Raw genomic sequence first — 27359 nt, 5'->3', positions numbered from 1 at the left:
AAGTTGTAATAAGTATTAAATTTTTAACATATCCATACTAGCATGTAAATATTCAGAAAAAGAGTGCACTGTCTTTAACCTGTGATTTTTTTTCCCAGGAAATGTGTTCTGTATCGGAAGTCTGACCTGATCTCGTTTGATGAGAATTTACCAGGAGTGTCTGTCATAAAACCATTGATGGGAGTAGACCCATTACTGGAGGAAAATCTAGAGAGCCATTTTACCATGAAATATCCAAATGTAAGCTTGTAGCTTAATATTGAATTCATTAGATGATTATTTGCATTGTAACATCAGGTCAAAGAAATATGTATCAAAATCAAAAACACTATCAACAGACCATATGAAAATGTAATGACAATAACTACAAGCTGAATGCTTTTTGTACTTTATTTGGTCAGTAATATTATCAAAGATACACTGTCCTATCTGTCGAGTTCTAAATATCTTTTGTGAAGTCTTTTTCTTATTCTGTCATCAAATCAGATCAAGTGTTTGTTTTGTTTTTAGCTCTACTGGTCAGAGACCAGAAGAGCTTATGCGATAGTAAGGTGTCCGTCGTCCGTCTGTCTGTCTGTCTGTCTGTCTGTCTGTCTGTCTGTCCGTCTGTCTGTAAACAATTTTTCAAAACGCTACTCCTCCTACAGTTTTGGTCCGATTTCAATATAACTTGGCACACAAGTAGACTACACTAAGATACATAATTAAGTGCATCGGTTTTTGATTTCGATGGACGGTGTTGCCATGGTTACTAAAAATAGAAATTTCTGTGAAATTTCTTTAAAACGCTACTCCTCCTACAGTTTTGGTCCGATTTCAGTATAACTTGGCACACAAGTAGACTACACTAAGATACATAATTTAGTGCATCGGTTTTTGATTTCGATGGACGGTGTTGTCATGGTTACTAAAAATAGAAATTTCTGTGAAATTTCTTTAAAACGCTACTCCTCCTACAGTTTTGGTCCGATTTCAATATAACTTGGCACACAAGTAGACTACACTAAGATACATAATTTAGTGCATCGGTTTTTGATTTCGATGGACGGTGTTGTCATGGTTACTAAAAATAGAAATTTCTGTGAAATTTCTTTAAAACGCTACTCCTCCTACAGTTTTGGTCCGATTTCAATATAACTTGGCACACAAGTAGACTACACTAAGATACATAATTTAGTGCATCGGTTTTTGATTTCGATGGACGGTGTTGTCATGGTTACTAAAAATAGAAATTTCTGTGAAATTTCTTTAAAACGCTACTCCTCCTACAGTTTTGGTCCGATTTCAATATAACTTGGCACACAAGTAGACTACACTAAGATACATAATTTAGTGCATCGGTTTTTGATTTCGATGGACGGTGTTGCCATGGTTACTAAAAATAGGAATTTCTGTGAAATTCCTTTAAAACACTACTCCTGCTACAGTTTTAGTCTGCTTCTAATATAATTAGGCATACAAGAAGACTATACTAAGATACATAATTTATTGCATTGGTTTTTGAATTCGATGAACAGTGTTGCCATGGTTACTAAAAATGGAAATGTCTGTGAAATTCCTTTAAAACGTTACTCCTCCTACAATTTTGGTCTGATTTCAATCTAATTTGGCACGCAGTTAGAATACACTACGATACATAATATGTATTTCTGTTTTTTTTTATTTGGGTGAATGGTGTTGTCATGGTTACCGGTACTAAAAATAGAAATTTCCGTGAAATGCTTTCAAAACGCTACTACTCCTAGTTTTCATTTGATTTCAATATAACTTGTCACAAAAGTAGACTACATTAAGATACATAATTCTATTTATTGTTGCATGTTGCAATGTTTCAAATCCAAGTGCTACTTTTCTTTTGTTATACAAACAGACCAGTAGAGCTACAGTCTCATCAGAGACTTCTGGTTATTTTTTTTATATAGTAGCTGGTACATATAATCCTGTATTAAATAAGCTAGAGCTGTAAAATAAAATATTGAGATATAGCCTAAAACCCAACTAAAAGTATAATAAATCTAACATGGCACTGTTTTCAGCCATTTTTTTTCCCATGTTTAAATACTCTGCTTTGACAAAGTAATTGTTTGAAAATCACCCGATTTAATGGTAAGCTTGAAATTTGCTAGAGGCTAGCTACAAATGCATGAATTAATTCGGTGAATACTATGATCAATACACTTAATAATGGAAGCTGCATTGGAAATCTCTGTGTATTTTAGTTTCATCTGGCAAACCTTTCAGACAATATGCTTTATCTTTAGTTTAGCTGTATGTAATTAGGACTTTGTCCTAAGACTAAGTAACCATCAAATGTTTTAATGTTTAATGTCTCATTTGCCAGAATATTGAACAAAAGAACAAAATAGATTAAATCGCAGGAAAAAACTAGTATGTAAATGAAAAATAAACATGAGTTGCATTTACCAGACTTTTCATCTCTTATAACATGAGTACTAGTATCTGATAACACATCCAGGATTGTTTTATATACATGTATAATATTATTCCATAAACTTACACAACCCCAACATCCTTAAGCAAGTATTGTGAATGACTAGAGTGCCACATAAAAAGTGAATAGTAATTAAAAAAATTCTCTTCACTTAAATAATAGAAAGCATGTATAAAATAATATTTCAAAAGTGGTACATTTTTGTGCTGATCAGATCGATGTATGACGTATTATTTTCTCTTTAGTTTGAACTTCTGTTCTGTGTGCCAGATGATCAAGATCCTGCAATTAACCTTGTGAAAAGACTGCAAGAGAAATACCCTAATGTGGATTCACAGCTGTTTACTGGTAAGTTCTGGTGGGAATCAGGTACATTTATCGCTTACAAGGTAAGCAGGGAGTGGACGGGAAAGGAAGAAGTGTGTATATTAAAGGCCATATATTTCTGTAGAGTCCACTTGAAAGATACATAGTCTCTTAAGTGCAATGGTGTATGCAAACAAATTGAGTAACGATCGAGACTACATCTTTCAAAAAATAATGTTTCAATGCTTATATTTATATTTTATAACTCCCTGCTTTGTCTACAAATGTTACATGTTTAAAAATTCATATCTAATCCTTCGAGTAAGTTAGACAGTTACAATTACTGGATGAGCCATTGTATCAGTTACTACCATTAAACTGCTCATGTGAGCCTGAATTTTAATTTTCCCTTATGATGTTGCACGCTGTTCAATGTTTTGACCTCAAAATACGTAAAAATCATCCTTTATTTAACTTTTTGACCTCCCCATCCGTGTTATGGTGTTTTGAATGGTGTGGCTTTCCACACGCTTTATAAGCAAAATACATGTGGAATGTAAATATATTTATTTACTAGATTGTGACCTCAAGAGTTTGCACTGTATTTTGGTGCCAGATCTATTATGACGTCATAACTAATTCAATCTTACTTTTTTCCATAATTTACAGCTATCCTTAAATTATGTAGAAAATGAAGCACTTTCATGGCATTCAATTTGAAATTATGTGAGAAATGATCTAGAGACTCACTTTTAATCTAATTATTTTAAAGAAGTCAAGAACATATGAATTTCCATTTTCTAAGAGACTGTTGGCAATCTGGATACATTTCATTTGTGTGATATTGAAAAAAGTCTCAAATTCATGGCCAATTTTCTTCATTTTGCATTGAAAATGTTGGTTTAAAGCATGTAATTTTGCTGTGTTTACTGAAAAATTATACCGTAGTACACTTTAATATTGAATCAAGATATGGTAATTAAGCATCATAAAGGAATTCCATTTTTTCATGTTTGAGAAACCTGTAGGCTCCTTTCATTTACTAGATCTTATCTTAAGGATGATAAAACTTTAAAAAAAATTTAGTAGATGGCTTTTTTTAATGGTTACAAATATGAAAAATTGCTTTATATTATGGAGGGGCAATATTTCAATGGTTCCAACCATATTTTGAACAGTTTTATCAATTGTTATATAATATCAGATATATATTATAAGATTATTTTGAACACTCAGGTCAGGCCACTAATTATATATTTGAGAATTCAAGGGTAACGCTAAGCAAAAAAATATACATTTTATGCGTTGCGCTGTTCTCTTTATAAATGAATTATTTTTGAAAAAAATATTGACATTTTTCACCAGGATGCAAAAAAGCACATGTCTACTTCTTCTGGAGGAGTGAAATTAGCTGTGGTCAAATGGTTACCATTATACACTTGTTCCATGAGATGTAAAAATTTGTTTTGTCCACATTGAAACTACCAGTAAAACAAAACTCTTATTGCACTTGGTTTATTGTGAAGCAAGAAAGTAAATAAAATGTGAGGCCCATGGGCAATGACACTTACCTGAGTTATAATGGTCCTGCTGTTCTTCAACAGATTTATTCAATATATATTCCTTTATAAAAAATTTTATCACCAGGTGTGGCTTCACCCTATAGTAAGTTTATCATTCACAACAGAAGTTCAGTCCACATAGTTACCTGGTAACTATAGTGATGATCAAAATCCCAGACATTACTACCTCAGTTTTCTTCATTTATAAGTACTTTCGGACTCTCAGTAACAAAATCCCTTGTAGAATCTACTTAACAATGTAGTTAATTTGATTATAAAATATGTTTATTAAGAATAGTAAATCCTGCAAGGTTTAACATTTAGCATTTTAAAGAAAACCTTATTTTGGGGATATGCAAGAGCACCATAGATATGAGTGATTATATGATTTTGTGTACTTGTGTAATGAAAAATTGATCAGAAAAGTTTTTTTTTATCACCCTGACCATGCAGTCATTAGATTATTTTCTGTTTTCTTATTTTAAGGTGGGAAGGAAGGTATCATTAATCCAATGGTATTTAACATGGCTCCTGCATATGAGAATGCAAAATATCCCAATGTTTGGATTAGTACAAGTCGGATCAAAGGTAAGAAAAATTCTTATTTATAGTTGTTGTTTTTGGAAGTTACCTGTTACAACGTGTATCACATACAAAATAAATAATATCATGAAAAGTAGGCTATTGAGAATGACTAAGTATGTTTTTTTTAACATCTACAGCATCATCAGAAATCATCCTAGATCTTGCTTGTAAACTGAAGAAGCCAAATGTAGGTTTAGTTCATCAAATGCCATTTGTTACAGACCAGAAAGGGATAGCAGCTAGCTTAGAAAAAGTAAGTTTATAAAGCTGAAATATAAAATGTTCTTTGAACTGAACACTTCTTGCTTGTCCATAACTTAATTAGCATACATGTAAATGAATAGAAGTGGGTGTTTTATTATTTTTGAAATGTGGAGTACAAAGTCTAGCTTTTTATGATAAGCAATTGAATATCATGACAGATCTTCAACCCAAATTTTGGTCCCTTGTAATGATAAAGGATATATAGTAATAGAGTAATACAACTGATAAATATCTGTATATGAATGTGTGTATGTGTATGTGGGCTTGTATTTAAGTATCAGTATGAAAAAACAGACCCTGCTACAGAGATACCATGTTACAAAAGACAAAGTAAATGTTTGACAGTGTGTTGTAGAGGACAATTTAAGGTGTACTTGCTAAATAAGTACAGAGAGGCTTGAGATTGAATTTGGAGTTCAACAGGTCTAAGGTCAAAGTCAGATTTAAATGTTTTGACATAGGGTGCAATAGTCACACAGTAAGAGTATCATTTGTCATTTTGAAGTTCACTTGCTAAAGAAATATATTAGGGGAACAGAAGAAAGGCCTATTGAATATTATAGTCTTACCCACAGTACCAGTGTCATCACTTTTTGCATTATATCTCATAGACAAAATACATACTGTTAAATAACATTGGTTTTACAACTTGGCTGTACTAATAAATCATATTTCCTCCAAAGTTCTTGCTTCAGATTTAACCCTCCAGTTTAGCTAGTACACTGACTCAGCAACAAATCCTCAGTTTATGGGGATTAAATAAGCATTATGAAAGTAGCTGCCACTTCAGAGAGGGATCCTCATTATTTGTTATTTTCCATTGTTTTCTAGTAATAACAATGCAGTACACATTCAAAATCAATTTATAGGTTACATTACACTCAGAAATAATGACAACTCCCTTACATGTACGTGCTTGATAGAAGGGATGAAATTAACTTATTAAGTACATTGTAAATTTCCATAGATTTTGAAAAATTGTGTCACACTGCTTTGTTTCAATTTATTTGTATACAGTCTGACTGAAATGGCCAGAAAATGATGAAAACTTTACTGCTTACTGATTTTTCTTTGAAAACAAGTCAAAATTTATATGATATTATTTAAACTGTTGTTGGAGCTCCCTTTTGGAACAGACTATAGGATTAAGAGACATGATCAAATTTAAAATAGGATTGTCAAAGATAATTAGGACACCGTTCAGGCCTATGCATGCAGCCTACAGAGTAATTAAGATAGCCAGAGGATGAAATTGAAGGTGGAAATCAACATTTGTGTTGTTTGTGTGTCTGTAATCAGGCCTCAAGACCATAAACTTAGAACAGACTTAAGTCAGAATTTTAAATGAATATAACTTCTGAAATAATTTTTATAATCAAACAAAATTTTCATCATTTGTTCAATTTAAGATAGTTAACAAACATGCAAATTTCGAAACACCTATGTAAAATAAAACTCAAAATACTGAGAATCAAAAATTTGACTTAAGTCTATTCTCAGTTTATGGTCTTGGGGCTAGAGCTTTTGAAGAAGAGATGTCTTACTTTGTGATGCCTCTAACCCTGCAATAAAGATAAATGAATTTTACATTTGTCCTCACTTCCATCAAATTATTTTATAGAGAGAGTGAAGGCTCTGAAAGAAACAGAATAATGTTGATGAATATGTTGACTTACTGAGACTTGTATGGTTGATTTTATAGGTGTACTTTGGTTGTGCCTTATCCCGGTTTTACATTGCCCTGAACCAGTTAAGCCAGGCTTGCTGTACAGGAATGTCCTACATGTTCAAGAAGTCAGTAGTAGATGATGTCAATGGATTGATATATTATGGAAAATACTTGGCAGAGGATTTCTTTTTAACACAAGCTATTCATAATAAGTAAGAATTGGTCACTTTGAACATTCATAAACTAGGTATCATGAAATTTATCATCAAGCACGTGACTTTATGTGTATATATACTAAGTTTAATATTTCAATCTTTTTGTGAAAGGAAAGATGAATATTTGACAATTATTTTGATTTTTAAGAGGATACAAGCTGGTTTTATCAGCTTTTCCAGCCCAACAAAATGTGGCAGCACCAACTATCAGAGCATTTAAGGATCGTATGGTCAGGTCAGTACACAAAATAATGCACTGTAACATATACCAGCTAGACTGTCTTTGTACTGTTTAGACTGTTTTAGGTGGTCATCAAATGAAACCTTTGATATTTTTATACATGTATACTTTTTGATGACAAGTGTATTCTGATCGCAATTGGAGTGAAAATCATTGTCAAAGTTTAGAAAAAAACCAAACAGAACATTTTTTAGTTTTGTTTTATTTCTATTGTTTTTTCCACTCACAAATAAGCTTAAATTTCAGTTAAAATGTACACTTTCTTCCATACTTTTCAACATAGGGAATATTATTTTAGCATAAATCAGTTAAAAAGAAACATTACTAAATTTCTCTTTACTGGACAAATTAAAGGTTCTTGCATTCAATTTTGGATCAGTGGTCACAAGCAGAGCAAGATTGTCTGATGTCATTATCAGTCAATAAACACTGTCAACTGACATGGTGTAAATTGCTTTCAGAAATTCTAAGTGATGCATCATCAGAGATTGTATAATGCTGTAAATAGGCAAAATTGTGTGTATAACATAATGCAAGAGATATTTTCTGGATGCATGTATATTTTGCAAGTAATGATGAAAAGTAATTTAGAATCTTCAAACTGATAAATTTTCTTGCACGGGCATAGAGATGGTTTGAAAGAAGGGAGGGGCTGGGTCAAATGCATACTTGTTTGTACCAGTAGGCACTCATGGACATGCAGTGTAAATACATTGTTTTTATATATTAATTTATATAGGTATTTTACATGTGATATTTTTCCTTTTTTAGCTCTACTGGTCAGAGACCAGAAGAGCTTATGCGATAGTAAGGTGTCCGTCGTCCGTCCGTCTGTCTGTCTGTCTGTCTGTCTGTCTGTCTGTCTGTCCGTCTGTCTGTAAACAATTTTTCAAAACGCTACTCCTCCTACAGTTTTGGTCCGATTTCAATATAACTTGGCACACAAGTAGACTACACTAAGATACATAATTTAGTGCATCGGTTTTTGATTTCGATGGACAGTGTTGCCATGGTTACTAAAAATAGAAATTTCTGTGAAATTCCTTTAAAACGCTACTCCTCCTACAGTTTTGGTCCGATTTCAATATAACTTGGCACACAAGTAGACTACACTAAGATACATAATTTAGTGCATCGGTTTTTGATTTCGATGGACGGTGTTGCCATGGTTACTAAAAATAGAAATTTCTGTGAAATTCCTTTAAAACGCTACTCCTCCTACAGTTTTGGTCCGAATTCAATATAACTTGGCACACAAGTAGACTACACTAAGATACATAATTTAGTGCATTGGTTTTTGATTTCGATGGACGGTGTTGCCTTGGTTACTAAAAATAGAAATTTCTGTGAAATTCCTTTAAAACGCTACTCCTCCTACAGTTTTGGTCCGATTTCAATATAACTTGGCACACAAGTAGACTACACTAAGATACATAATTTAGTGCATTGGTTTTTGATTTCGATGGACGGTGTTGCCATGGTTACTAAAAATAGAAATTTCTGTGAAATTCCTTTAAAACGCTACTCCTCCTACAGTTTTGGTCCGATTTCAATATAACTTGGCACACAAGTAGACTACACTAAGATACATAATTTAGTGCATCGGTTTTTGATTTCGATGGACGGTGTTGCCATGGTTACTAAAAATAGAAATTTCTGTGAAATTCCTTTAAAACGCTACTCCTCCTATAGGGTTGGTCCGATTTCAATATAACTTGGCACACAAGTAGACTACACTAAGATACATAATTTAGTGCATCGGTTTTTGATTTCGATGGACGGTGTTGCCATGGTTACTAAAAATAGAAATTTCTGTGAAATTCCTTTAAAACGTTACTCCTCCTACAGTTTTGGTCCTATTTCAATATAACTTGGCACACAAGTAGACTACACTAAGATACATAATTTAGTGCATCGGTTTTTGATTTCGATGGACGGTGTTGCCATGGTTACTAAAAATAGAAATTTCTGTGAAATTCCTTTAAAACGCTACTCCTCCTACAGTTTTGGTCCGATTTCAATATAACTTGGCACACAAGTAGACTACACTAAGGTACATAATTTAGTGCATCGGTTTTTGATTTCGATGGACGGTGTTGCCATGGTTACTAAAAATAGAAATTTCTTTGAAATTCCTTTAAAACGTTACTCCTCCTACAATTTTGGTCTGATTTCAATCTAATTTGGCACACAGTTAGAATACACTACGATACATAATATGTATTTCTGTTTTTTTTTATTTGGGTGAATGGTGTTGTCATGGTTACTAAAAATAGAAATTTCCGTGAAATACTTTCAAAACGCTACTACTCCTAGTTTTCATTTGATTTCAATATAACTTGTCACAAAAGTAGACTACATTAAGATACATAATTCTATTTATTGTTGCATGTTGCAATGTTTCAAATCCAAGTGCTACTTTTCTTTTGTTATACAAACAGACCAGTAGAGCTACAGTCTCATCAGAGACTTCTGGTTGAAAAAGTGTAATCTTCAGCACATGTTTTTAGCTCTACTGGTCAGAGACCAGAAGAGCTTATGCGATAGTAAGGTGTCCGTCGTCCGTCCGTCCGTCTGTCTGTCTGTCTGTCTGTCTGTCTGTCTGTCCGTCTGTCTGTAAACAATTTTTCAAAACGCTACTCCTCCTACAGTTTTGGTCCGATTTCAATACAACTTGGCACACAAGTAGACTACACTAAGATACATAATTTAGTGCATCGGTTTTTGATTTCGATGGACGGTGTTGCCATGGTTACTAAAAATAGAAATTTCTGTGAAATTCCTTTAAAACGCTACTCCTCCTACAGTTTTGGTCCGATTTCAATATAACTTGGCACACAAGTAGACTACACTAAGATACATAATTTAGTGCATCGGTTTTTGATTTCGATGGACGGTGTTGCCATGGTTATTAAAAATAGAAATTTCTGTGAAATTCCTTTAAAACGCTACTCCTCCTACAGTTTTGGTCCAATTTCAATATAACTTGGCACACAAGTAGACTACACTAAGATACATAATTTAGTGCATCGGTTTTTGATTTCGATGGACGGTGTTGCCATGGTTACTAAAAATAGAAATTTCTGTGAAATTCCTTTAAAACGCTACTCCTCCTACAGTTTTGGTCCGATTTCAATATAACTTGGCACACAAGTAGACTACACTAAGATGCATAATTTAGTGCATCGGTTTTTGATTTCGATGGACGGTGTTGCCATGGTTACTAAAAATAGAAATTTCTGTGAAATTCCTTTAAAACGCTACTCCTCCTACAGTTTTAGTCCGATTTCAATATAACTTGGCACACAAGTAGACTACACTAAGATACATAAATTAGTGCATCGGTTTTTGATTTCGATGGACGGTGTTGCCATGGTTACTAAAAATAGAAATTTCTGTGAAATTCCTTTAAAACGCTACTCCTCCTACAGTTTTGGTCCGATTTCAATATAACTTGGCACACAAGTAGACTACACTAAGATACATAATTTATTGCATCGGTTTTTGATTTCGATGGACGGTGTTGCCATGGTTACTAAAAATAGAAATTTCTGTGAAATTCCTTTAAAACGCTACTCCTCCTACAGTTTTGGTCCGATTTCAATATAACTTGGCACACAAGTACACTACACTAAGATGCATAATTTATTGCATCGGTTTTTGAATTCAATGGACGGTGTTGCCATGGTTACTAAAAATAGAAATTTCTGTGAAATTCCTTTAAAACACTACTCCTGCTACAGTTTTAGTCTGCTTCTAATATAATTAGGCATACAAGAAGACTATACTAAGATACATAATTTATTGCATTGGTTTTTGAATTCGATGAACAGTGTTGCCATGGTTACTTAAAATAGAAATTTCTGTGAAATTCCTTTAAGACGTTACTTCTCCTACAATTTTGGTCTGATTTCAATCTAATTTGGCACACAGTTAGAATACACTATGATACATAATATGTATTTCTGTTTTTTTTATTTGGGTGAATGGTGTTGTCATGGTTACCGGTACTAAAAATAGAAATTTCCGTGAAATACTTTCAAAACGCTACTACTCCTAGTTTTCATTTGATTTCAATATAACTTGTCACAAAAGTAGACTACATTAAGATACATAATTCTATTTATTGTTGCATGTTGCAATGTTTCAAATCCAAGTGCTATTTTTCTTTTGTTATACAAACAGACCAGTAGAGCTACAGTCTCATCAGAGACTTCTGGTTGTAATTGCCACTGTAGACCAATTTCAAAACTTTGAAATATGATGGGAGGTTTGTACCTAAGGACATGTTTACCTGTGAAGTTGGTAAATCATTATCACTGATTGAGCTGATTATTCCAGAGCAACAGTGCACAAAGAGCAAAATTATACTTTTCAGAACATTTTCCTCTTCACTCTTAGACATTTAGCAGCCAAACTGTTCACATGATTATATTATAAAGAGCAGATAGCCTCTAGCTACCTGCAATATTGTAATTTATGTTCCCTAAAACGATTCAAGCCCAAGGTGTAGCTAAGATGTGTATTGAAAATTCATTATGTCTTTGAATACCTTCATTACTCAAGACAACTAGCACACAAAGTGTTGGATGATTATAAAGAGATAATTATTTATCTTACTCATTTTTTGAAATTCTCACCTGCTTGTTACAGGGTACATATCCAAAAGTTTGATGAAATAGTGTACAGAATTTTCTTTGTAACTGAAAAATCTGCTGCACTCCAATTAAAGGTACCTTATTTTGTAAGGCATTTTAAAAAAATTAATGTGTACTTGTATGTCTATTCATTTTTAGGTGGATTCGACTACGTATCAATATGATGCCATTAGTTAGTGGGCTTCTTGAACCTCTACATGAAATTCTTATTCTTTCCCTTCATTCGTCCTGGGCCTTCTATCATTTTTTTGGAATCAATCCATATTATTTCTTCACATGCCATATTATACTCAACTGTGTGTTGGACTACATTCAGCTATGTAATATACAGGTATGAAAATTGTAATCAGCTAACTAATTATTGTGTTTAAATTATAATATGAAATTAATTATATCTTTATTGCAAAGGCAACTCTACCGGTAATATGAAATGATCATAATATCATTATTGCAATAGCAAAAAAATGCAGATTATGGGTAGAGAATGTCTGCTTATAACATTTTAAAAGTTGTGTATAGGTAAGAATGAAGCATTGCAAAACTGTGTACCATATTTAACGAGTATTTTGTTTTATTTTCATCAATTATTCTTATTTTGTCTTTTTACAGGGTGGACCCTTGCTATTTTCAAAACTACAGTATATTTTTGTTTGGTTATTCCGTGAAATTTTATCCACATGGACATTTTTAGAAGCTTTCATTCAACCCAGAACTATTTCATGGGGAGCACGCACTTACCAAGTACGACTTGGAGGACTTGTGACTCTTATGAGGGACGATAACAAAAAGTCCAAATCCTAGCTGTCCATGTCTTCATTACATTGTCATAGATTCATGTCTAGCAACTGATGTTTTGAGGTGTGTGTTTGATGCATATACATGTAGACTTAGTAGAATGGCATTTTGACATAATGTCAAGTAGACTAAATGACATATCATTGATATATATGTGAAACATTTTGAACAACAGGCAGATATCACATTCTAGCATTTAGAATCATTGACATCTTGTATCATTTTAACTCATTTTCATCCTTAAGACGGATTCAGAACCAAAACTGCAGCAAAGGAATCTGTGTTTCAATCCATTCATCAGCAATATTTTGTTACAATTGTTTTTAAGTACATTGTATTTATGTATAAATATGTATGTAATCTATGTGTAGATCTTATAATAAGATGTTTATATCTAAGGTGCATTGTATGTCACAAAACTATCTATTTTTTTGATTTTTAACATCTGATTGATTGGTTGTTAAATTTTCAAAACACCAAGCTGCCTATAAGATGAAAGATACTATTTTTGCAAGTATTCTATTTTTGTTAACAGATAATTTTCTAAAATTACAAAGTACATGTATATGTATATGGGACATGCTGATCTTATCTCCAATTATGCTAGAGTCACTAATACTCAAGATTTTGAAAAAAATAAGATCATTGCATATAAATTTAGAGTTGTTTTTTTTTTTTGAAGAAAAATGTACTTTTGATATTAGTTCATATAAATCCATATTTCATCTACTTATCAGCAGTTGCTAAATTAAGACAATCTTGCTTATTTTAAAAAAGTACTTATAAGAATGATTTACTATGTGTCTTGCACTGAAAATAAATATGATTGCATTGTAGTGGAGATTTCCAAAACTGTTCATTTTTTCACAAATGTTTTAGCAATAAGTTGTTTTTTCTGTTTTACAGTAAAACTTAAAAGAGGAAATTCTTGGCACAACTGTATAAGAGATCATAATAATTACCACTGGCTATAAGAAACCGTATAAGAAAGTTATGCATGAGGAAGTTTAAAAAATGTTTGTTTCACAGATAATACATTTTATTTCTTCTCGTTGTTAATTGTTAAGTGCATGCATCTGTATTCAATCAGTTAATGTTGAAGAGAGAATGACAAAAGGATAACATTGTGTTACAAGCATTCTAAAATCATACTCCATAGACAGACCCCATAAAAACCATTCAGTTTATGTTTTTTTATGATTAATAATGACGATAACTTTATTTTCTTATCTTTTTCAGAACTATTAAATTGTATTGTAATTAAGAATATCATATGACACAGTTCTTTAAATATTTTCTTCAAAAGGCGATCAAACGTATCTATTAAAATTTCAGAAAAATTGAAAATGATTTCCTGCAAATAAGGATTCTTTCAAAATTTTTTTAGCAAGTTTTACAGCAGTTTTCTATATGTTTTGTATATGTAATACAAAAAAGGCAAGATAAATGTCTTGTCATAAAAATACTCCCAGTGGTTGATGTTGTGCAGTGCAGACTGTTATAAAGTGAGTCTCAATAGATGAATAATATTAATAAATGATGTTTTAAACTGTGGTTTGGAGATGGAAATTGAATATATAAGTATTTTGAAATGAGAATATCAGGCCCAAATAGCTGTAAACTTTATACATATATAGACTACTTGACAAATTCAAATAGACTTTTCAGCTTTACTTATGTTTATGCTATAAACTTTACTCAATTTCTTCAAGTTCATACATTGTATTGATATTTATTTTAATGATTGTTACATATATGTATCTAAAGGGTAGCTTGACAATTTCTATTTTGTTGTGGTATGTATATTACTGTATATATTTTTTACTTTATAGGTACTTGCAAGGAATATATAGTGTAGATGAATTTTTTTTATTGGATTGTACAAGGTAAAATGCCAAACAGTTCTTTTGCTCATAGTGATGATTACATTTATAAAGAAGGAAGTCACTTACTTTACAGAATCTCCACATCTTTAATATTAGGAAAATGAAATTTAATGCTTTATAATAGGAAATGGACTGGGATAATATTAGTGTATTAAATTATATTACTGAACACATACTTTTTCCATGTGGAATTAATTTATGCTTTGTGTGTGGTCACAATTTTTCAGTGGAAATTTGTCACAGCTCATTGTCGAAGTGCAATTAAGACATACTATGGCATTCCAAGAAATTTGTGTTTTTTTTCTATCGCAGATTGAACAGAAATTGTGATTCTGCAGAATTATGAGTCTCTGGAAAAAGTATGTTTTCAATATATCAGTGCAGATGTCACACCAAGAAACCCAGAATAGAAAGTTATGCTATACCCTAGAAAGAAAGTATGCATCAAGAACATTGTATGTTAGAATTATGCAACATTACAGGAAATGGGTTTTTTTTGGTTGCAACCTACAAAATGCAGGGATTTTGTGAATGATATGGGTATTATTAAACATAGTCAATAAATGTTCTTATACACTATACAGAGGACATGTATGTATGCTCCTTTCTGTAAATTTGATTTTTCTATTATTAAGTTTTGAGAGGAGAGTCCTATGCAACTTTTTAGAAGTGGAGTTACTATGTTGACAGAATTGCATAATATTTCTTTATTCATTTCTACAGAGAATATATAAAGCTTTAATTGTTTTTAATAGAAAGTATAGAAGCATAAATTAATTTAATATTTGTATTTGACTTCTTAGAAAGAGGAAATTTACATATTTATTGAATTTTATTTCTACAATTCACACAGTTATTATCATATATTTTGAATGGTATTATATTCCATTTATTTTTATGTTTTGATAACAGGGATAAATTATGTTCTGAGGTGAACCCCTGATAGCTTGAGACATTCCAATATACATATGAGAAAAATATGCGATGTACCTGACAATGAGAGTAAAGTATTATTTATGTAGAGAGTGTTTTTTTTTGTTTGTAGCAGTCCAAATATTGTTAAAATGTAATAATTCATTAAGCCAGTTTTCTACAAATTGAAAAACTTTCAAATTTAACCTTATTTTAAAAATGTTTTCTACAACTCTTTTTGAGATTTTTTAAAGTAATTTTTCCAATTTAAGATGAAGAAGATGTGTTTGTGAAACACTGATGCCCCCGTATGGCAACTTATAGCGAAGGTTAAACTTTCTAAAATGCAAATCAAATATCTTGGTACCCAAAGTAAGGAATACACCTGTGAAATATGAAAGCCCTAACAGCAATCATTGAAAAGATATGGAAAAGGTTAAAGGTTTTCAAAAGCAAGATCAAGGTCAAAATTAATGGTGCCCAAGGAAAGGCCTTCTCACAAGAAATACACATGTGAAGTTTGAAAGTCTTAGCACCAACTATTCAAAAGTTATGACCAAGGATAAAGTTTTTCAGAAATAGGTCAAACTCCAAGGTCAAAGGGTCAAAGTTGTTGGTATCCAAAGTAATTTCTTGTCACAAGGATTACATATATGAAATATAAAAGCCCTAGCACCATCTGTTCAAAAGTAATGGCCAAGGTAAAAGCTTTCCAAAAGTAGGTCAAACTTTCACACACACTTTTGTATCGTGTGAATGTCTGGGGAATTAGCTTGTAGTACGCCACTCGGCTTTCTACTGGGTGCTATATCTGATGGAAAAGAGAAACAAATTCCTATAAATTAAATGTACTTCTTTATTCTTTAAGCATCGAATGGAAAGTGAAAAAAACACAAGTTAACAAATTTCGATACACCCTGTAGTAAACTCGATGAGAGAAGGTATGATTGTTTCATGCTTATAAACTAAAGATGAATAACTCCGAAGAAATCAAATTATGCATAACGCTTATAAAATGTATAAAATTCAGAAATCAAACTGTTACCTATTGTCATTCAATAATAAAGAAGAAAACATCTTGAAAATGTTTCTGACACTTAGCCGACGAATTTCTATCGCTTAACAAATTTACCTTCCTACATTGAAGAGTTCACTACAGGTTTAACAATATCAGCGCGGGAAGTTCAAATTTATAAAAAGAGATTTCAAAGAATTAAATTAAGAAACTTTGCACAAAAATTTCAATTAATTAATCACAATTTTAACAAACAATACAAAACACATTAAGTAAAAATAAATCAGTATCAAACAAGTATGCAAACAAGTTAAAGGTAAGAAAGTCATACAATTCTAAAATTATGAATAAAGTGACAAACTCAAAGTTCACCAAAAAGTTAAAAATAATAGAATGTTTGCCCATTCAGAATATAAAACATAAAATCTATTGAATTCATCAAAAGAGCATAAAAACAATATTTGAATGAAAATTTACTGAAAATACCAAAATAAATTTATTCAAGCTTACCTGATGGAAAAGAGAAACAAATTCCTATAAATTAAATGTACTTCTTTATTCTTTAAGCATCGAATGGAAAGTGAATTTCATGAATTCGCTTTCCACCCGGCTTAATTCGGAATTGCTCTCAATGACCAATCAGGAAGCTTGATTTCGATGTCCTTAAGCTAATTTTTTTTTGCAGAATTTCTTAGATGAGTTGACACTAATTACTTATGTTAACAAAACAGCGAAAAGTGTTAAAGTCAATTACCTAGTTTCCGAGAAAAGAGTTATTAACAAAGAAAGGATTAAGCTGACCGATGGTGAAAGTAAATAATTTTATCTATAAAAAGTTCCGATGTGTCAACTCAATCTTCGAAAGAATTTATTTCAAAAGAGGCCGAAATTGGAAAGAATTTTCTTATTTACCTAAAGGTTAAAACAGCTGTTAGATGTCCAGTGACATGGCAATTGAGTACAAAACATGCCAAAATCAAAAGAATTGCCGATGTAAATGAAACTGAATTTGCTAAATAACGCATATATTTCTATGTAAATTTATACTCAAATCTAAGAGAGTGATCATTCAAAACATATTAAATTGATTATTTGAAATTGAATTAATTTGAACACTTAAAATAAAATGTAATTAAATTTGCATATTTAAAATGAAGTGAAATATGATTTAAAACAAAAGTAAAAATTTCATTAAATTTCATAAGTGAAATTTCATGCGATATAACCTGTTACATTAAAAGTTTAGACTTTATCAAGTTAAACTTATCTATAACAGTCTCCCCCCTTGCCCACAAAAGCTTTGTCCTCAAAGCAAATAAAAAATTTGTTCATCATGTTGTTTTTGAGTATTATACATTTCTTTTTCTTTTCTTTTTTTTTTTTTATATAACCTATATATACACTAAATTTATTCACAGAAAAAAACATACAAAAAGGCTCACTACATATTCAAACAAAATACATGTGCAAGAAATCATTAAAAACAAACATTTATACATAAACATCAAATTCTAGACAATACAAATGATAAAAACATTTGTAAGATGCATGTTTTCTTGTAAAAAGAATACAATGAAGGCAAGGATATTTTCAAATTAAAAATGACAAACAAATTGAGTATTTACAGATATGTACAGCTGCAGCAAGAAAAGAAATAACAATAATCTCATAGATTATTTTCCAGCAAAATACAAAAGGTGTTATTTTTTTCTATAATATTTCATTCATATTATTTCTTTACAACTCCACAAAACACATTTTATGCACAACAAAAATCTTGACAGTTCCAAGTGAATGTGCAGAAAGAAAAAAAAATGTTATGATCTTGTACATGGAAAACAACAAATCAAATTATGGCAAATGTTCTTTAGGATTCAGTGTATCAACAATATATGTACCATGATGTGGCAAGGATTGATAAACATTATGATGTGATACCAAAATGTGAACATCATATGGTTGTTCAGTAATACGCTTTGCTTTGAGAGCAGAGAAAAAATCCAAGGACACTTTTGATTTTACATTGATAGTCCGGGTACCAGAAATGTTTGTGATATTAAAACCAATCCAATCAAATTTCATAGTTGAAGCAAATGGTACTGTAGTAACATCAATGTGAAAAATGTCTGTAGGTGGTACAATTTTCCAAAATGATGGACATAGTGGCAGATTTAGAACAGGTACAAAAATACACTCACCACCAGTTGTTAATTCAATGACAATTTGTGTAAATCTGTTTTTTCTTTGCAAATAAAAATTATACAAGAAACAAAACAGCAATAACAAAACCACAATTGCATTCATTAAAACAGAGGCATGATTCCAAGAAAAATTTTGAATTAACAAATCAAAATCAGAGTGAGCAGGTGTAGGAGTAGACAATGCTCTGTAAATGAATGAGGGGATTTGAGATTCAGATTTAACAGGAGCTGTTGTTTGTAAAATGGCAATTATAGCTAGTAACTTTCGAACTTTCAAAAATGTAAAAATGACACCAAAAATTGCAATAATAGAAATAGCAAGAGCAACAAAGTCAATAATATCACTTACACTGGGCCAGGAGGAATTGATTTGGATATTACCTTCAAGCAAAGGTTCAGTTAATGACTGAAATACAAGTTCATCTTTCTTTGCAGCTTTAACCATTTTAGATAAGTTGAGATGTGCTTTGTTGTCATTAGCCAAAAATTGATTGTAATTGTGAGCATACAATTTGAAATTTGGTAGATTTACTTTGACAGATTCTGCAAAAGTTGTGTCTCCTAAAATTGATTGCAATTTAGAATCATCAAAGAATTCATGAAGAAGTGCCAAATTTACAGGATGAGCTAGTGAAATGTTTAAGTTTAAAGACTTATGACAATCAATCAGTTTTGGGGAGTAATAGAGATCTTTTGTTGTTAATGTACATTTGCATGGAACATTCAAAATACAAAATTTACATCCTGGCAAAATTTCTTGTTTCTTTGGGCATGTAAGTTCAATATTCCAACTATTGAAAAGAAGAACAGATGTACTGGAAAGTTCAATAATGTCAGGCTTTAAAATATCCTGAAAATACCTAAAGATACAAAAATCTTTTATCCACTTTTTGTTATTGGCAAAAAGGCCAATAGTACATGAAGGTGATGTTACTGGAGTTAATGCCTTGTTGAAGTTACAGTGAATGTTTGATGGTTCATTTTGACATGTTTCCAGATCTGCAGTTGTAAATGTAGTGTAGAATTGTTGGTGTGATGTAACTGCAAAGTATGTTGGTAAATGTAAAATGTTTGTAGCATGAGATGCAGTGGAATTGATGGGTACAGGATATGAAATGACTTTGTACAGACGCAATGGTTCCTGGTGTGATGTAATTGGGAATTTAACAGTTATGTACAGCGAATGTTTCATTCTTGCATAAAAGAAGTCAGCATGTTGATAATACCAGGGAATTTGAGTTTGTGAAATGTAAAAGTTTGGTTGAGTTTTGGATAATATTCTCTGAATTTCACCAATAGTTTTGTGCAAAGTAGATTTTGGCAAAAATGTAAGTGTGAGTTTGCCTTGAATGAGTGCAAGTATTGAGGAATGCAAATTGTCAATTTCTGCTCTGAGTTTACTAGAAAGATCAATTTGTTTTGTCAAAATTTTGGAGGTATTGGCAAGAACCATTTTCAAATGTTGAAGATCAAAGAAAAATGTTTTTGAAATTGTAGAGATTGCTTTGTAGTTATTAGAGATTCCTAATTGTAAATTATCCATGCGCTTGTTTGCAGTAGCCATATATGATGACATGTGCGCACCATGTTGTTTTAAAGCATTAGCAATATTTTGTGTTGTTTTTGTCAAAGAATTAATATGAGAGGCCAAAATGTTCACATCATCCATTGTTGCTGTTCCAAAAAGTCCTTTTGATAGAGAACCAATGAAAGGTAGAAGAGCCTTATGTTGTTTCTTTGAATTGTTTGATTTGTGAAAAGGAATAACACTTTTGATGAACTTTAAGGTTTTGGTAACATGAGAATAAAGTTCTAATTGAACACCATGAACTTGATCTAAAAGACTCTGCTGAAACTGACAATCAGTAAGTTTAGAACAAGACTTTTGATTAACAGTAAAACCTTTTGGGATATCAATGTCACTTGGAATGGGGATCTGGAATGTGTGTATCCAATATTCTCTGGAAAGCTGCAAGGTACCTTCGGATTTGAAAATTGTGCCATAATTGAGACGTTGGATTACATTGTCGATTTCCACTTTGTTCTGGGAGGTTGTGGTGATTGCGGTTACAGGGGATAATAGGCATATCAGAGCACAGACTGTGAGAAAGTGTTGATTAAAACCTCTATGAAAGAAACCTACAAGACACAAGAAAGAACAATAAATGGTAAAAAGAGTCAAAGGAATGTGTTGATCAGACACATATTAGCACTATAAACAACAGTAAGAAACCATAATTTCCACTGATTAAATGACAATTCACCTAATACCATTCAAACTGAATCCTATAGACTTGATTCAAGTCGGCCGAAAGGTTATAATATACTTTCTCAAATCTGATATATGCAAAACTGCTTTCTCTGACCTATTTAGGGATAAGGGGGTTAAAATTGTTTAGTATGTTTTGATTAAGCAACATTTATTTTTTTCTGAGGCGTCCCTTCTTTGTGTATTTCTGAAAGTACTGAGCTACTAAGTCTGGTCTCACATTTTCTTGTGGCTCCCATGTTTTAGATCCATCTGTCCACTCTATGTAAAAATATTGGTCTTTGTGCCGGTACTTAACAAGTCTACGAATATCATAAGGATATTCTTGTGCATCATCATTTGTCTCATCCATCTGATTCTGTGTTTGTGGTTCACCACCATCAGTATCTAAATTTTCTGGTTGAGTGTTTTGGTTGTGCTCCTGTGTATCTACAGTGTCTTGTGTGTCAACAGGTTGTTGATTTTGAGCTTGGAGGTCTTGTGGTTGCGCTATGTTTGCTCTTTCTACATCTGGGTCAAAGTATTTTTTGAGTTGCGATGCATTCATAAATGACTTGAGTTCTTTGCGAGTAGAGCATCTCCTGATTTTGTATGTGTGATTTGGTCCCAATTCAGAAATGAAGTATGGTCCTTGATACTTTTCGGCTAATTTTGGTGAAAGTCCAAGAGGAATTTTGTTAGCTTTGATCAAAACCTTGTCAAAAAGTTTGAAATTTGGAACTCTGGCATGTTTGTCAAATCGTTCTTTTGATTTTTCCTGGCTTTTCTTTATGTTTTTGGAGGCAATTTCATGAACAGTTTTCAAATTAGAGAAAATTTGTTGAAGTTGTTCTTTTGAGTTCTGACTGAGGTGACTGTCCTTTGGAATTTTGTGAATGTCAAAAGGAAGGTTCATTTCAATGCCAAAAACCATATAGAAAGGAGAATAATCAGTTGACTGAGTAGAAGGAGAATTTCTTAAAGCCATGAGAATTCCTGGTAATTTGGAAGGCCAGTTGTTCTGCTCCTTATCAGTGTATGCTCGGAGACACTGAATGAGGGTGCTGTTCGTCCGTTCTACCTGACTATTTGTCTGAGGATGGTAACTTGAAGTCAAGAAATGTTTGATTTCAAAGATATCACAGAGACTAGAAACAAGATTATTCATAAATGATTTTCCTCTATCAGAGACAAGAGATTTTGGACAGCCAAATCTAGTAAAGATATTCTCAAAGAGACATTTAGCAACTTCGACTGCTTCTTGAGATTGCATTGGGAAAGCTTCTACCCATTTGGTGAAAGAGTCGACAACTAACAGAACATACTGATATCCTTGACTTGTCTTGTGCAATTTAAGGAAGTCCATATGCCATCGCTCAAAACGACCAACAACAGGAAGAGAAGTCAAAGGGGGTGGACGTGCATGAGTGTCCCTTTTGATCAACTGACATGTATTACAAGAATGAATATAATCGTATATCTCTTGATGCATGCGCGGCCAATGATACTTTGACTTCATAGCTGCCATGACTTTTTCTATTCCAAGGTGGGCGCCTCCGGCACTGTTGTCATGGTAGGCTTTCATTGCTTCAGCTCGGAGAGTTCTGGGTAGAGCAAGCTGTTGGATCCATTTGTCGTCAGGTAGCTGATTGCATTTGACTCGTCGTTGGAACCAATGGTACAACACTCCATTGCAGATATCATAGTATTTGGAATTTTGAATAATTTTGTTTTGTAATTTTTTATCATCAGGAAGGTCACCAGTTTGTAGATACTTATAAATATGTTCAAAATCAGGACAGGTTTGTTGTAATTTTGCTATTTCAGCAAGATCAGAAAGATTTGGATTTTGCAAACTAATTTCGACCTCTGGTTCAACAGTAATTATATCTGGAAAGTCAGAATAAAAGAATGATACCTCTGTCAATTCTGGAGTTTGAGAATAAGTAGTTGAAACTGAAGATTTAGCTGTTTCAGTTTCATTTGAGTCAGAGTTAAGATTTTGCAAAGAATTAGTCGAGGTTGGTTTCTCTAATATGGAAGCAATAACTATCTCTTCTGTTTCTTTGTTCTCATTATCATCATAATCTCGCCTACTTAAAGCATCTGCAACCTGGTTGTTTTTACCTGGTCTATGGATAATATCGAATTGGTACCCTTGAATTTCCATAGCCCAACGTGCAAGACGGCCAGTGGAACGTTTCTGATCCATGACATATTTGAGAGCTTTATGATCTGTGTAAATAGTAAACTTTTTGTCTGATAGATAGATTCTATAAGTGCGAATGCCTTCAAGAACTGCGAGCATTTCTTGCTCTGAAGTTGACCATTTTTTCTCACAAGGTGAAAGACTCCTACCACCATAGGCGATAACATGCTCTTTACCATTGTCATCTAGCTGTCCAAGAACAAAGCCAATAGCTGATGAAGATGCATCACAAGTGAGAGTAAAGTTCCTGCTCATGTCAGGGTATGATAGAATTGGTGAAGACAGCAAAGCCTTTTTGAGAGAATCAAAAGAGTTTTGACATTCATCTGTCCATTCAAATTTCACATCTTTGCACAGTAAGTTATTGAGAGGAGTGGTAATTTTGGAATAATTTTGAACAAACTTTCTATAATAGTTACACATTCCTAGGAAAGATCTGACGTCTTTTTGAGTCTTGGGTATAGGAAAGGTACTCACAGCTTTGGTTTTCTCAGGGTCAGTTCGAACACCATGTTTAGAAATGATATGTCCTAAATATTTAATTTCTTTGGCAGCAAAATCACACTTACTTGGCTTGAGTTTAAGATTTGCATTGCGTAAGCGAGCAAAAATTTGATCAAGATGAGTCAAATGATCATCAAAAGTTTCAGAGAAGACCAAAATGTCGTCAAGATAGATTAAACATTGACGCCAAGTTAATCCTCTAAGAACTTGAGTCATGACCATTTGGAAGGAGACAGGAGCATTCATCAACCCATATGGCATACGCTTGTATTCATAAATACCATTTTGAGTGATGAAAGCAGCTTTGTGTCTAGAGTCAGGATGCATACCAATTTGAAGAAAGGCACTATGGAGATCAAGACTGGTGAAGAACTGAGCATGACTTTGACCAATAGTATCGAAAACACATTCGAGACAAGGAAGAGGAAATGACATAGGTTTTGTTATCTTGTTCAGTTTTCTGAAATCTGTTACAAGACGAAATTCACCAGAAGCCTTTTTGACAAGCAAGCATGGAGAGTGCCATTCACTGTTGGATTCCTGTATGATATCATTTTTCAAAAGATCTTCAACTTGTCTATTTATTTCAGAATGATTTGAAGGAGTGGTTCTGTAAAATGGCATTTTGACAGGTTTTGAATTTGGGTCTGTTTCAATTTTGTGCATGTAGGTGTTACATTGTCCTAATTCATGGTACCCAGAAGCAAAAATGTCTCTGTTCTTGTGCAAAAATTGTGTTAGTTGTTGCTTTTGTTGTGCATTGAGGTCTGAATTGCTGAGGTCAAAGGTAAGTTTTTGTTGTGTGTTTGCTGTTTTTGAATGTAAATTGGCATTTGTAATGTTTTGATGTGCTTTGATCATGTTGACTTGTGCAGCGTTGTGTATTGATGAAGTTGTGTATTCATCAAAATTGTAAACTGCACTTGAATCTACATCTGAAACACATGCAAGAACCTTACCTTTTTGTAACTGAATTTCTTGATTTGTTGGATTTAGCACTTTGAAAGCTGACTGACCATTTTTAATTTTGACAAGACATTTAGCACCCAATATATTTAAATTTTGAATTTCAGAAGTTGGTTCCAGAAGCACTTCTTCACCTGAATAGCGTTTGGACACTCTGACGGACAAAATGTTCTCAGAAAAGGGGGGCAAATTAATAGTCTTTGCTACTCTTGCTAAACCACTGTTAGTCTTCAAAACATTTACCTTTGCTGAGTCATTATAAAAAGACATAGTGTTTTCAGCTAGATTGAGGGTCACCTGATGTTTTTGCAAAAAATCAAGCCCAATGATTAAAGAGTGGGGTAATCTATCCACAACATGCACAGGAAAAGAAAATGTGCCACCCTTAAATGAAATTGGTAATTTCAATTTGCCTAGCACTTTTAAGTGACCTCCTACACCATTTACAAATTCATAATCAGGTGTTTGCAGCACTGAGTTTTCAAAACTGGTCTTTGACAAAAATGCAGTACTAATTACAGAAATAGAAGCACCGGTGTCAACGAGGGCATTTGTTTTAACACCATTAACAAAAACAGCAACAGTATTCTTAACTAAATTTGTAGCCAAATTAATTTCTGCTAAGTTTTGTTTATCGAGGCGCCTACCTATGCTAGAGGTAGGCATGAGTCCCTATTTAGAAAAATTTGGTTTGAAAAATGGACTCTCAGGGTTTTTGAAACAAACACGTTCAAAATGATTTAAACAAAAACAAATTTGACATCTATAACCAAAAGCTCTACAGTTATGCAAATCACAATAATCAAAACCACAACGTGAACACTTACGAGGTGCAGAGGGTCCACGGAAACGGGTTGGACGGTCAGCTGGGTGTTGATTTCTGTGCTGGGGTCTTGTGGATGGCCCATTGAACTGGCGCGGGGACTGGTGCCGTTGAAACTGGTTTGGTCGAGATTGGTTAGACTGCCACTGAGAATGGTAGGGTTCCCACTGGGACTGGTGTTCAGATTCGTGCACATTATAACTGTCATAGTTGTCATCACTATTCCCATAGAAATTCCTGGAGGAATTGTCAAAATGTCTGTTTTGGTGTCTGGCGGCCTTTCCTCTGTTTCTATGGTCACGGTTATATGTAGGTTTTTCGGTTTTGCTCAATGTCATCACTGATTGAAGTTGATCACTAAGTTTTGACAGCAAACGTTCCTCCATATTTTCGATTGAGGCAATGATGTTGTTTTCACCTTTAGTAATTTTCAAGGTTGATTCAGCCCGTTTGGAAAATTTGAACAGATCTTCAATGGTCTCTGGGTCTTTGTCAAGGACTTTTTCTGCTATGTTTGATTTAAAGCCCTTAGCGATTAAATTGATTAACATTCTGTTCGGTATGTCTTCATCACAAACCATTTGTTGGATTCGCGTAATATATTCCTCTGCAGACTCATCTGCTTGTTGACGGATGTTTAAGACATCAATGTCAAAACTGTTTTTGGTCTTCCCAAATCGAACAAAGAATGATTCTTTGAGGTTTGCAAGGGTCGTTTTCGCTGCGGAGGGGAGTGCTAAGTACCATTGTTGCGCCATATCACTAAGATGAAACACAAAACGGTTTAAAATTTGTGCTTCTGTGAAAGAGTGCAGGGTGCACCACTGCATGAATAAGGTCCACCACTGGCTAGCACTTACTTTTGACACTTTTCCTGTGAATTTTGGCAATTGTGCCGTGTTGTCGGTTCTTGGGGCAGAGATGGTAGCACACTGATGCGCTGGATTAGGAGTACTGTTTACAGACATGATTGAATTGCTTGACACTGTACTGGTAGAATTGTTTGTAACCACTGGTGCTGATGTTGTGTATATGGTACTGCTCACACTAGTTGACACAGTTGTCAGGGTGCTGGCACTAGGAGTAGGAAATGTTGAACAAGAACTGTTACCTGAAGGTGTGCTGGTAGTTTCTGTTGTAGACACAGTTGTATTAATCGCAGCTTCACTATCACTATTTAGGTCTTCAGTTATGTTTGTTGTTGACACGTTAGGCTCAGTGAAGTTTATTAAATTGCTGTTTATTTCTTCATCCAAAACTTGGTTTGAACTTGATCCAGATCTTAGACTGTATTTCTGGAGGGGCATTCCGCTTGGCTGAATGAGAGGCTCGGGATCCAGTGTTTCTCTCACCACTTTTCACACACACTTTTGTATCGTGTGAATGTCTGGGGAATTAGCTTGTAGTACGCCACTCGGCTTTCTACTGGGTGCTATATCTGATGGAAAAGAGAAACAAATTCCTATAAATTAAATGTACTTCTTTATTCTTTAAGCATCGAATGGAAAGTGAAAAAAACACAAGTTAACAAATTTCGATACACCCTGTAGTAAACTCGATGAGAGAAGGTATGATTGTTTCATGCTTATAAACTAAAGATGAATAACTCCGAAGAAATCAAATTATGCATAACGCTTATAAAATGTATAAAATTCAGAAATCAAACTGTTACCTATTGTCATTCAATAATAAAGAAGAAAACATCTTGAAAATGTTTCTGACACTTAGCCGACGAATTTCTATCGCTTAACAAATTTACCTTCCTACATTGAAGAGTTCACTACAGGTTTAACAATATCAGCGCGGGAAGTTCAAATTTATAAAAAGAGATTTCAAAGAATTAAATTA

At 33.1% G+C, this 27359-nt stretch overlaps 1 protein-coding gene across 1 annotated transcript in view; it reads left to right on the top strand.

The window, feature by feature from the left end:
- Nucleotides 1-13175, top strand: part of LOC133182571 (ceramide glucosyltransferase-like) — a 28815-nt gene extending 15640 nt beyond the window's left edge. Inside the window, exons 4-11 of the mRNA XM_061317416.1 lie at nt 99-240; nt 2698-2800; nt 4807-4908; nt 5043-5158; nt 6872-7050; nt 7202-7288; nt 12091-12283; nt 12562-13175. Coding sequence (XP_061173400.1) covers nt 99-240; nt 2698-2800; nt 4807-4908; nt 5043-5158; nt 6872-7050; nt 7202-7288; nt 12091-12283; nt 12562-12753 — 1114 coding nt within the window. The 3' untranslated portion in view covers nt 12754-13175. The remainder of the gene's footprint in view (nt 1-98; nt 241-2697; nt 2801-4806; nt 4909-5042; nt 5159-6871; nt 7051-7201; nt 7289-12090; nt 12284-12561) is intronic.
- The last annotated feature ends 14184 nt before the right edge of the window (nt 13176-27359 follow it).

Source organism: Saccostrea echinata, unplaced genomic scaffold (assembly GCF_033153115.1).
Source record: "Saccostrea echinata isolate AGI-Se365-2 ecotype Australia unplaced genomic scaffold, CSIRO_AGI_Sech_v1 ptg000009l, whole genome shotgun sequence".
Taxonomy (NCBI): domain Eukaryota; kingdom Metazoa; phylum Mollusca; class Bivalvia; order Ostreida; family Ostreidae; genus Saccostrea; species Saccostrea echinata.
Note: the sequence above shows the minus strand (reverse complement) of the source record. Positions and strands in the feature narration are given on the sequence as shown.